The 13,542-nt window shown below is 35.5% G+C and overlaps 1 protein-coding gene across 2 annotated transcripts in view; it reads right to left on the minus strand.

The window, feature by feature from the left end:
• LOC117421291 (ephrin type-A receptor 5-like) overlaps positions 1–11,577 on the minus strand; it is a 195,212-nt gene extending 183,635 nt beyond the window's left edge. For both annotated transcript variants that reach the window (XM_059026363.1, XM_059026353.1), the window contains exons 1-2: positions 11,256–11,577; positions 5,217–5,281 (exon numbers count right to left, since the gene is read on the minus strand). In XM_059026363.1, coding sequence (XP_058882346.1) covers positions 5,217–5,281; positions 11,256–11,364 — 174 coding nt within the window. In that variant the 5' untranslated portion in view covers positions 11,365–11,577. The remainder of the gene's footprint in view (positions 1–5,216; positions 5,282–11,255) is intronic.
• Positions 11,578–13,542: the final 1,965 nt, after the last annotated feature.

Here is a 13,542-nt window from a genome sequence, read left to right on the forward strand (position 1 = left end):
ATATGCACCATAAGAAACCAGGAAACCCTTTTTATTTAAACTGCTCTCGGATGGTGGTACAGGTCCAGGTTAGAAAGAGGGGTTATACGGTATATTATTTCAATGCATACGCTACGTTAGGATAATACTACAGTCAGCACTCGGATATATGACACTCAGATACACGTCATTCGCATTTTACAGATATTTACAGAATCATATCGTTCTGAATTAAAATACTTCTGTTGAATATATAGTACTGTACCAACAAAACCAACTACAGTACATCTAAACCAGTGGTGCACAACTTTTTTGCTGGCAGGGCCACATTGACAATCCGAATGACTTCTGAGGGCCACTAATAAAACATGTTTTTCTGTTGTGTTTTTTTTTAACCATACATAACCAGATACTAATATTTTTTGAGTATATGAAGATCCAAATGCCAAAGTTTGTTAACAGCCTAGTTTCTGTTAAGATTTCTACCAAACAATAACAAGCTAATAATGGTTATGTTATATAAAATGCAGGGAATTATGACCATTGTTTACAGGTGTTTAACAGCATAATTTGCTTGAAATCACTTTTACAGTCTTTATCTGTCCTGGGGACTCACTAACAGTCCGGGTTTGTGATCCAACTAGCATCTTGTCATTGATTTTAAATTATTCGCTGCTTTACAAATTAAAACAATCATGTTCTGGGACCTAAATGGACTGTGGGAATTGTTTACTTAATCAACAATTATTATTTTTCCCTGAATATTTTTTAATTGGAAAAACCAAAAACCTGGGTTGTTAGTGAGAACTTATGACACTGATAACTTAAGTAGGTGATACTTACCAGTGGATGCTTTCTCGGGATTAATGAGACATGTTGCACTGCCTCTCAGAGACCAATTTCAGAATGTCAGGTTTTATTTTCGATGTTGCGATACGCATAACTGCTTCAGGATTATCACCCGTAATCTGATTCTGTTGTTTAGATTTGTTGAGACTCAGCAGATAAAAGGCATACTCGCAAATTAACATACTGCCAAAAAGACAAGCAAACTGCATGGCTCTGTCGCAGTTTCGGAAACTTTTCAGAATCAAGGCAATTGTAGAAATTGAGTATTTACTGCAAGTGAATCAGAACATTGCAGGTCGATAAATTCAAATTGAATACTCAATTCCATTGCTTCTGGTTCCGTTGAAAATGGGTCAGCAAATAACTTCAGCTTTTGAGTGTCTCTACGAAAGTCTGAGAATCGCTGCTCAAATGAATACTGAAGCTTCCCCACGACTTCAGTATAGGGCCTGGAGTCACATTTGTGATCTGAAAACACCTGCTGGCATGTAGGAAAGTGAGAGAGATCACCTTGTTGCAGTTGCATATAGAACAGTTTCAGTTTAGTCTGAAAAGACATGATTTGGCTGGCGAGGTCACACACTGAAGCCGAGCACTGAGATAATTAAGATTGGCAGTAAGGTCAGCAAGGAAAGCAAGACCACAAAGCCACTTAGCATCCTCTAGTAGGGTGACAGGTCTTTCTTTCTCTATCAGATTTAATCTCCGGCAGCAGCGCCACAAACCTTTTCAAAACTTTACCCCTGCTGAGCCACCTGACTTCTGTATGATAAAGTGCATCAATGTGCATCAATTTCTTCTAAATATGTTTTAAATTGACGGTGGTTGAGTCCACGAGAATTTATGAAGTTGACCATGGAGACAACAACATTCATCAAATGTATGAAACCCATATCTTGCCCACACAGATTTTGCTGGTGTATAATGCAGTGATACTGGATGAGCTGCTCCTCTCCATTGCCCAGGTGCTGCTTGAGACGTGCGATCATTCCATTACGCTCCCCTGTCATTGACGGTGCACCATCTGTCAAAATGCCAACCAGCTTTTGCCATTCAAAACCTAAAGACTCCATTTTATCACTGAGAATGTTAAACAGGTCAATGCCAGTTGTTCGCCCATGAAGTGATGCCAGTCCCGCTGGTTCTTCATAAACCTCAAACTCATTTGTCACACCACGCACAGAAATTGCCATCTGATCTGTGTCTGAGCAAGTCAGTAGTTTCATCTGCTGCCAGGGAGAAGTAGACAAACTTTTTTGTCACATCTTTTAGCTGACACAAAATGTTGTTTCCCAGATCTGACACACGGCGCTGCACGGTCATACGATTCAAACTTTTTTTAAGCAGTCTTTGAAAGGCTGAGATGTCTTGGCAATTATGAAGCAATTTCGTAGCTTACCTCCGTTACACTTTTTGATTCTTTCTGCACCTTCTGGAAGACATTTGCTGGGCAGACAACTGTCGTTTAAGCTCTGCAATTTTTTGTGTACGTAGTTCTCCTGTGTATTCATTCAAATTGGAATAGCGTCATAATGCCTATTCAAGTTGAATTCCTTTGTCACTGCAACTTTCCCATTACAAATTAAACATATATTCAATCCTCTGTCTTCAGTAAAGCAGTATTATTCCATCCAAGCCTTGTTGAACCATCGATATTCAATATGATTTTTTTATTTATTTTAGCCATAACTGAATGGAACTATACCGTGAAGTATATCGTCAGCACCAACCTAGTAGTATAAGGAAAATCCCCGCTCTGATTGGTTTATCTGTTATGTCACTGATTTACATCTGGAGAACCAATGCGCGATTTCAAATAAATTGAATGTCATAAATCTTTAGGCATGAACCAATCACGACTGGATTTGCTGGTTACTATAGCTACCTCCTCAAATGAGTAGGCGTGTACTAAATGGGAAGTATTTCTCAGTGTGATCTTATACTGAGCTAGTTTACCTGTAAAGCATAATAAAAAAAAAAAACATTTTCATGTGTGTTGGCGGGACACATGAAACGTCTTAGCAGGCCGGATTTGGCCCGCGGGTCGTATGTTGTGCACCTATGATCTAAACGGAAGCCTACTTATTTTAAAACACAGTCCTTTCAGCTGTGTATTTTTGACATTGTAACTTTTTTCTGTTCCCTGAAAAACAGACAAGGGTTGGAACGGGCCAAAATAAAATAATCAGATATGCATCACGTGTGTTTAACCGTCACTGAAGTCAACATTTTATCGGGTCGGATATGTGAGTGCTCACTGTATTACTCAACCTTTATAGTGTTGTGTTGTTAAGCAAGTTATGTTGTAGGATTTAAGTTTGGCAGAGATAGGGTTAAAATCCCATCCCTTCAGAAATATGTGGAATGTGGCCATTCCCAAATTGGTCAATTGATTACCAATTTGAGAATGGCCACCTTCTATAATTATTTCTGCAGGGATGGGATTTTAACCCCATTCCTGCCAAACTTAAATCCTACAACAGAATGTATTTACTTGCAGGGGTATCCACCCTGCCACATGTACTATATACACGATAAAATGTGTGGCTAAAATAAAGTATGGTATGTATTTTAAAATGGTAAAATAAAAAATGGTATCCTTTGAGGTATGCTATTGTAAAGTATGTTATATGAGTTGGTTACTACCTGCTGTAAACCCTAATGTAAATTAGGATGTGAGAATTATTTAATAAATGAAGGAAATTAAATACAAAATAAAAAATGTTTCCCTATGTGAGTACAGTGGGCACCACTTTATCGGGACGCCTCGGGAGAAGGAAAAATATGCCGAACAAGCAGATGCCCCAGTTAAACGAGAGGCAGTTGAGACATCACATTATAATTAAATGTTAAATACATAATTTAAAATCCAAGTCAATGTTTTTTTTATTCCTAAACAAAATGAATCGCTGTTTTTTATTTCTACATGAAATGAAAAAGAATGAAATCACATCTTATCACAAGGCGAGGCACCTGCAATGTTGACTCGGCAACTTTATTTGCAACAGCAGCCTGAGAAACCACAGGAGACTCCAGCTCCTTCGAGTTCAGCGTGGTTTACACAATTTACACAAGTCAAAGCGTAATCACGTACTCACTGCACTGCGCTACACGACCTCTTGCTCTGAAAAGCGATCTCCGTTCATCATTTAAAAATACTGTATCCCAGTTAAATGAAGTGGCGTCCCAATTAACAACATAAATAGCATTGGGAAGAACCGTCTCCCAGAGTTGTATCCCATTTAAGGAGGAATCTCGATTATCAGTATCACGATTTGGCGGCGTTGACTGTATAAAAGTGATGGAAATTGACAGCCAAGAAAATGCACCAAAAGCATGATAGCTGCCTCCTCTGTATAAGCAAATACTGTAGCAAGCAAGACAAATTACATCTTCACCCTGCACCATCAAGCAGCCTTTAGGCTGTGCTTCCTATAGAAACCAAGCTGTGCATACTGCCAGAGGTAACCGAAAGACCTGGGTGATTTTTCAAGAGCCTTCAGGGTACTAATATAATGCATTTCAGATAATGAGTGTTAAGGAACAGCCATCCCTGTGGGGCACAGAAGAAATTGTAGATCATACATTAATATAAATGGGCTTTTATGCACGATATATATAAAAAAATAACAAGGGGCAATAAACAGAACGGTAAAAAATTATAATTTGCTTTTTGTGTATTATTTGGTGGTCTCTGATATAGAAGTAATTTCCTTGAACTTAATAATGTTATATACAATCTTCCACAACTCATATTATTATTATTATTATTATTATTATTATTATGATTATGATTATTATTATTATTATTATTATTATTATTATTATTATTAAGAATGATGTGGGGAAACAAATCATGCTATGTAATCTTACAGATTCTGACTAGCTCTCTCCTGTTTATATTTTTCTAAGGAAAATAATCTCAAACTCCCAATACAGAGGTGTAGCCTGCACCCTTACAGCCACCCTTACAGTATATTAGTATATCTCCATGTGGAGCGCCAGTATGAATCTGGGGTGCAAAATATTCATTTCAATTTCAGATTGAGACTTGTTAGAGTTGGAGTAAGATTTAAAAGCACTGCTTTTGTGTAAATGTGACTTTGGTTCTGTTAATTGCTGCCTGACAAAACGGCTAAGCTCTACACTGTGAAGTTGTACTGATTAAAAAGAGTTTCAGTAAATTCTCTGTGTAATTAGAACACAAAGAGGAGATCCCCTGAGGTGTCTCCTACAGAAAAAATACTATCCTACCGCCACTGCTGCTTTTTCCTCTACTTTTTTTTTCTGTTGATGAATCACTCTAGGGGATTTCAGACCTTGAAACGTACCCTCAGTATGAAGACTGTCAATGCAGTTTGCGGCTAAAAGTGTGCGGAGAGACTTACCCCATTCTTCGGATAGGCTATCCATCCCAGATCACCTATTACAGCTCCGGAGTCCAATAAATTCACTGCAAGAATATAGAGAAAAGCAATCAGTAAGCAAGCTTAAGACTGAATTTATTCGCAGACATGCTAAAGTCTTTTTCTGTTGGATTGATTCTTAGTAAAGTCTAAGGCAAGACGCAAATACAAGATACTACTCTGCAGTTATTTGCTAAGGCTGATTTTCCAGACTGAAAACACGTTTACATTTAGAGAGCTGCATATTAATACGTTACATAAATTATACATCATTTCAATTGATATTTTTTAAGATTACCCTTGATGATATCCTGTACTAGTTTTGCGTTACACATTTATTAGCCTATAATGGAAAAAATCACTGTAACTAGGACAGTCCCCGTTAATCCACTGATGGAATTAAATTAATGAAATTCTTCAGCAGTGATTCTATATGTTGTGAAGACTAGAAGTCAACTTAATTTAAAATAATTGCAGTTCTTTGTACAAACATCATGTGTTAATCAAGCCATGATTGTGGCATACATACTATCAATTAACAAGTCTACTCTGCTTGCCATTTCTGGGAACGAGAAAAGGTATCAGCAAAAAGGGCTTAACATGCGCATGCAGAAAAATGATTGTTATCACTGAACAATTGTCTGTTGTGAAGTTTGATAGACACTTGGCCTTCTGTGCTTTGATGCTGGCTACTTATGTATAATTTGTCAACACGAAATTTGGCAGCAGCTTTTATTATTTTTGAATGTTTAAAGGGTTTAAAAGTAGATTGTATTTTTCCTTGAAATAATCGTTAGGTTGTTGCTGTACTGTATTCATATGCGTTCATGGGACTGAGTTTGTTCAGAGCATTCATACTGTACATGCTATTTTCTCAGAGAACATAAATATCACTTTACAGTATTGTCATACTACTGTACTTGAAGGTGACGTTAAGTTTCTAGGTTTTTTATTTGTTATGTTATTTGTGGTTTTTTTGTAGATGTGTGGGCAGTTTTTTACAACTACGTGTGAGTCAGTTTGTTTGGAAGCATGTGTGAAAATGAAACTTCTAGAGTTTATTTTACCCTTTTTCCCACTGGAGCTTTTTGAGCAAATAATATGCCTCAGAAGTGGAGCAAATTGTTTGGAGAACAATGGGAAATATGCTAACGTCCAAAAACCACTCCAGGACCCAAAAATTGGTGGAAGTATTTAAGCGAAATATTACTTTATGTTCAAAATTAATGTTTTTTTTAAGGAAATGTTTTGAGTAAAGATAACGAGAAGCAATAGAGTGTACAGTAAAAAAAAGTCCATCAGTCTGGGATCAGAAATTGAAATCCAAAGTGACCCAACGCTAAATAATTTGCAAACACTTTAGTGGAAAAGAGTTACGTGAAAGGACCCTCAGTTCATATGCCCATATACTGTGCTATGCTTTCAGCCTAACCAAATCATACTCAGTTAGAAATAAATTGTCCAAAGAAAAGTATTTGGGGGAAAAAAACTCCTTCACAGCTATTTGGTAAATACAGTCAATCACTTTAGAGAAAAGGTGTAAACTTTTTTAATTTCATATTTTATACCTTTACCTGTCTCACTAAGCCTGAATAATTACATAGAGCACCAAACTTTGATAAAAACACATCCAGATGCCCTGAGGGTTCAGTAACCTCCTTGTCCTGGTTTAATCCAGAATAGCCAGAAAACAAAGCTAGACAAAACACAGCCTGGGACTGTGTGGGCCTGTATTGTTCATCCTCTTACACTCAGACCACAGCCTTTCCTAATGTCTCATAGTTCTTTCACACAAAGTGAATCACCCTACATTAAATCAAACACTGTATATGGATTTCAGCCAAATATTGCTACTGGTATAATATCACCATAAAGTATACTGTGTTTAAATATGAATTTGTAAATTACAATTAAATACTCTACAAAATATTACTGTATTCCCAGTCTCTGTACATACTGCTTTGGGTTGCCAACCTATTCACTTTACCTATTTTTCAAAAACAGCAACATAATTACAATGTTAAATGCTGTGACTGAAATAAATCAATGATGACTCACGCATTTACAGACACAAATATGTGGTACAGGTTAAGAGCAAAAGGGTTAACTGTCTTTATTTAAGATGCATTCTTGGCAAGCAGACTGGTAGTTCAATTACTATAAAGTCCTCTGTGTGGCAATTACACTAATTCAAATGTTCCGAATGAGGTATGCGTGTGTTCTAGTTGCACAACGTGCATTGATGTACATTGTACTACTTAATTAAAATATATCTCTCGGAAAATCACAAATGAGCCTAATGAGGGAAAAGTTCTGAAAACACAAAATCCACTGCCATGCTAAGAGGTGTGACCTTCATGCCATGATTCGTGTCAAATAAACAAGCCATGCTACCCCACCCACAATAAAGGTTTTCATCTGTCCAGAAAATTATCTATTCGCCACGGCTTTCAATCACCATTCCATTGACACCAAACTCCAACCATACAGAAAAAAGTAACTGACATTTCTTTCTGCAGGCACTATGGTTATTGACATGATTAGTCTGGTCTCCTGGCTCTTTTGATGTATGATAACCTTCTTTCTTTTTTTCTTTTTTCAATCAGAACATGTAAAGCAGCATCAAACAACCCCTGCTCTTTTACACCTACCAACAGGTTTAGATAAAAACAAAACACATTTAACTGTGCTTCTCTCCTAAGGTCATTTGTTAAGGTAGATGGTTTCATTTCCATGCTGTATTATACTTATTTCTAAATAACATTTAAAAATATATAAATATTCATATGAATTTTAATATAATATTGAAACAAGAAAAATCCAGTTTCATCCCCACATTAGTATTTTTTTAATTATATTCAAGACTACACTCACACCAATAATAATAATAATAATAATAATAATAATAATAATAATAATAATAATAATAATAATAATAATTTGAAAAATCCAAATCCAAATGCAAAACATCCCCCTCTTTCTCACCATCCCACCCTTAAAATGTAATTTTGAAACACATACTAACCCTTGAAAAACATTACAGTGATTTATTTCTGTAAAAACTGCAATACCCCTCTATAAATGGCTCATTGTAGTCAATTAATTTAAAAATGACTAAACAAAGCAGGGATATTTGGTTTAAGATACTATGGTTTAAGACTTACATTGTTTTTTTCAGTTGAATACAAAAACAAAAATCACAGTTAAAGAACTCTGTACAGAGACTGTATATAGTAGTTGATTTCACTGGGCATTTATGACAGGAAAATTTACATTTTGTTTATCTATTTCAGTCTCCCGTGGCACTAATGGGTAGAGACTGTTGCCAGCGAAGTGCCAGCAAGACTGGAAAAGCCCACTGATTAACTACAACAACAGGTAATGGACACGAAAGTATTTAATAAAATATTGCGGTAAGGGAAAACTAAGACTTGCCATTCTAAAAATAAATACATACAAGTATATATATATATATATATATATATATATATATATATATATATATATATATATATATACACACTATCTATACAAGCTCCATTAAGCTGTTTAAGCATCTAGAATATACTGTACAATTCTTCAGCCTCTTCCAAAGCATCAGGAAATAACTTTGGGCACTTTAAACTGGCCAATTACCCATCATCTATAAAGCTGCAGTTATTTTCAAATTGAATGGAAAAACATGTCTGTCACCTGCAATGGGAACAACACAGTTTTACATTTCACTGAGATGTGGCAAATTAGAAGCAACACCCAACATTGGTTATTATTTTGGTTCCAATCAACTGAGCGCTGCCTTCCATCAACCACTCTGTCGATCGGATCTGAAAGCCTTGGAAATTGCCACTGCAGCAGGTAAGTAGTATTATAGCTGCCTGTCTATCAGAAACACATGTCAAAGACATTTCAATTTCATAACCTATCTATTTCCTCAATATGTATTCTAAGTGTTAGTTCACACTTTTAGAGAAAACTGCCACTACCACTGAAACAGAAAAAGGTTACCTGTCAATTCAAAATATTCACTGAAATTGCCAACCCATGGTCCAACAACATATTACCTATGTGTACAATACTCTTACACAGCTACATAAAAGTTGAAAAGTTAAAAACCTGAACATGAACTTTTAAACAGGAAAGCATGATCTTTGAACAGCAATTTGTCATAACTTTATTTCAAGTTCAACAATTTATATTATTATTATTATTATTATTATTATTATTATTATTATTATTACTGAATGGCTTCCCAATCATGCTGATATTATAGGATTAATGTACTTAAAACGTAATTTGTTAAACGTAATTTGTTTTAACTTAAACGTAATTTGTTATGCACGGTTTATAATATAGATATGAAAGAAAATATTCCACTACATTAAACATCTGCCTAATTCAGAATACTAAACATATAAAAAGCACAATGTTTACAGTTCTCAATTTGTAATATTTTGGATATGAATTAGAATTGAGAAGGCCAGTTCCACTGAAATGTACATATCTAAATAGTAACAGCCCGTTTCTTTTGTTAGTAGGCTCTTGTATGAAAAGGCGTCATTTTTATACTGCAAGTGTCCTACATAGTTGTATTTATATTGCACTCGTGGTGTATTCGTTTAAAGTTCACTGTAAATGTAAAGTGATAATATCTCTATAGTATGTTGTTGAATGTTCTGATAGCAGAGGCTTGAAAATAGGAAATGTGGGGCTGCTCAAACTGAAAGCTTCTGCCGTTTTTGGGGTTTTTTTTTTTTTTTTTTACCAGCTAAACATTGGACTGTGCAACCGACTTTGAAAATATCAAGGTATTGATTGCACTGTGTAACTCCCCTCCAGACCGGCATGGTGGAAGTTATTGGTCTAGAAATCCCTCTGTGAAAAGTATTTGGCAATTGCACCTGATATAAATAAACACCCAGCCAGTGAAATAGATGACCTTGTGTGAATTGAGACAGAATCCTTTTCTGCCCGCTCCTCTGTAAACTCGGGGTTGGAAAGTTTTCAAAGCAATACAAAGTTGACTTTTTGCTTGACCATGCAAGGTTGGTACACTGTAACATTGATAACCCCATACAATTTAAACAGTGCCCGGATAGCCTCACTGGTATGTACCTTCATCTTTTGGTGTATCACCTGAGCAGAATTAAACGTATAATATCACAGGCACATTGTGTTATTTACACCCACATTTATACACGGAACAATCTGAAAGGTGCTTTAACACCGAAAAGATCAACCAAACTTTATCAAGCTAAAACAAAGACTGGGCTGTCACTTTGATGTATACATGTACTTTATTATTATTATTATTATTATTATTATTATTATTATTATTATTATTATTATTATTATTATTATTATTATTTTAATTCGTGTGTGGACTCGGTGAAAAAAACTCTACTTACCCCGGCTGATCAATAAACTGAATGACATTACGTTCAAAGGCTGGATTTGTTAAATAGTTCAGTCATACGGCATTATAAAAAGACTCTACATTATACAAACACAAAAATATTTCACATCTAACATTCAAGTTTACCATGAGAACTAAGTCAATTTACACTACTGTGACAAAACGTCAGTATTCTTGTATACGATTTATTAAAGGACGGGCAGTGCTACAGACAGCAGTATTACACTTCTACCAAACACAAATGCAATCTATATTGATATCCAAAAGGTACTAATTTGTATCTATATACTTTACACACAAAGTAGGCGTTTTATTTTGGAAAAATAATGTCTTGCTTGTGTTCTACCTATCGTGTTTAAATAGAGCACGCAGTTAGTTATATAAAATCAACATAAACCTTATATATCATCTTAAATATGTAATACAAGTTCATGTTTATTGTTACGCGGTGCATGGCATAGCATTCTAAACGACATACAACTGATTGTATCCTAAATAAAACGGACACCTTGCAGCCGTGTATAATAATTGTCAAAAGTATCATTCTTCAAGACAGAGATTTTTTTTTTTTTTTTAACTCGAGTGAAATATGTTTTGTAGTCTCTTACCTTTATTATTGGGGACAGCAAGCGTCCTGACTGCAGCAGAGATGAAGTAGCAAGTCCGAACTAGAGTAGAGAGGGAGCACAGTCTGATACAACTCCACTGAGAAAGCATCTTCAAGCCAACGCAAATAGAGAAAAACTAAGGGGAAGAAATTCAGATATGTTTGTTTTTCAACTCGGGTAGTTCAGTTTTGAAAGGTTCTGTCAAAAAAAAAAAGTCGAAGCCATGAGTGTCAGTGCTCGGTTTCGTTGTTAAGGGATGCACATTGAAACACACTGTAAATGAGTGAGTGCAGTATTATTGTGAGACAAAGTGCAATAGCGCTGAGAAATAGAGCAGCCACCAAGCAAGGAAGCGAGAGAGTGGAGGCGGAGCAACGCATTATACCACCCTGTCGACCAGGGCAAGAATTCGCGTACCCAGTGCTTAATTTGTAAAGAAAGTGGTGCCGGGGCGCAAGCAATGACAATAATACGGTCCTTAAGAACTGCACATTCAAAATCATAACACGTTTATTTGAAACAGTATTGTACGTACTAGTGTTAGATGTTTACAATCACTTATTCTACATCATATACAAAGTAGTATTACGTGCAGAAAAATTTATTAAAGGCAACCGCAGGACAAATAATAATAATAAAAAAAAAAGCCTGTATACATGTTATGTTATTGTTTTGCATTTAAATGGTTTAAAAAAACAAACAAATTAAAAGGCATTCAGAGGACTCCTGAAGGACGACATTGATTAAAAAATGCGCACCCCACCACGAGCATTAGACCCACGGTCTGCACTAGTAATTATCAGCGATGTGTATGCAACAGAATCCGCTGGTAGATTAGAAAAACGATTAATTACATTTAGGCTAGCCAGATGTTTATCTTAGTATGTTTTTATTCTCTATTTATTCAATTATATTTATTGAAAAAAGGCAATAGAGAACCAGATCGTTATTATTTTTTATTGTTTTGGTTTAATATAATATAGCAGGCTAATGTTTCTATTGAAGTAGGCTACAATCATTTTTTTTTCATTAAAAAGTTCTCGTTGTTCATTGTTGAAATTAATGTTCAGCTTTCATATTTTGTTGTGTAATACTCATTTAATCAAACCAAGTAGTGTAAAAAGTTGATTGTATCCTTCATGACGTTTTTCAAATCAAGTAAGCTTATTTGTGTATAAAAAAACGACAATACAGTTGCAGCCAGTGTCATCTTACTTAAAGGCACTCAAGCTGAAATCGTAAAGTAATTTAAAATGTGGCAACGGACTGTCTCTCTTTATCGCGCACGCAAGAACTTGCAGACTTGATACAACTGTGTTGAGAATTTAAAAAGAAAGCATTTTATGAGCTTTGTAACTAAAGGTACCGGGGCTATGGCTCTGCACGCCCAGAGCCCCTGCACAAATTAGGCACTGCGCGTGTCGTCTGGCCCGCCCCCCAAAAAACAAAACAAAACAAAACAAAAAACGCGTAAAATGGGAACTGTGTTTGTGGTAGGCTCAGGTTAAAGTGGCGGCATTAAATACTATATATTACAGTTTGTACCCTCATTAACAATTTACAGGAAGAGGAGCAATACAAACAACTGCAGAATAAGATTATTTTTTATAAGATTCTAAAGAATAAGATACTATTTTGTTTGATCTAACACCTCAGTTCTATTGTGGTTTGGGTAAAGCAAGCATAAATTGCTTGGCTATATTTTTATGAAACACAAAATAAATAGAGGCTACATTTTTGCAACCCAGGTTAACTTGGTCCACCTTAACCAAATTATTTTGTTTTCTGAAATATGTAAAATGTCACTTGTGCCCCTGCTGTTAGGGTTGAGGTCAGTTCATATAACAGACAATTACTGTATATTTCTGTCATGTGACTTGTTTATTACTTTCAGGTAAAATATGGGGAGACCTGTTTTCCAAGAACTGGACTAATGTCTTTAAGGACTATTAACTTAGTCTAGTCACATACTTATACTTACTTACATACATACTTATATTTACATACATACATACATACTGTACATACATATATGTGTGATTTTATAATATGTTTTACATATACAGTAATATACTTGCTGTTGGGGTCAGTACACTAATTCTGAATTTTTAATTTTTAATGTTGGTGTTTGTGGATTTAGTGCTGATCAAATTTGGGGGACAAAGGTCATGGATACAGTCAGGCAGTGGCCTTGCTTCACAGCTCTGCATGAACACCTCAATCCTGACCTGAAAAAAAAAACCCTGGGCCTCTCTCAAGCAGTCATTGTGCTGAATTGTGTGCTTGT

The sequence above is a fragment of the Acipenser ruthenus genome, chromosome 1 (genome assembly GCF_902713425.1).
Source record: "Acipenser ruthenus chromosome 1, fAciRut3.2 maternal haplotype, whole genome shotgun sequence".
NCBI classification, from domain to species: domain Eukaryota; kingdom Metazoa; phylum Chordata; class Actinopteri; order Acipenseriformes; family Acipenseridae; genus Acipenser; species Acipenser ruthenus.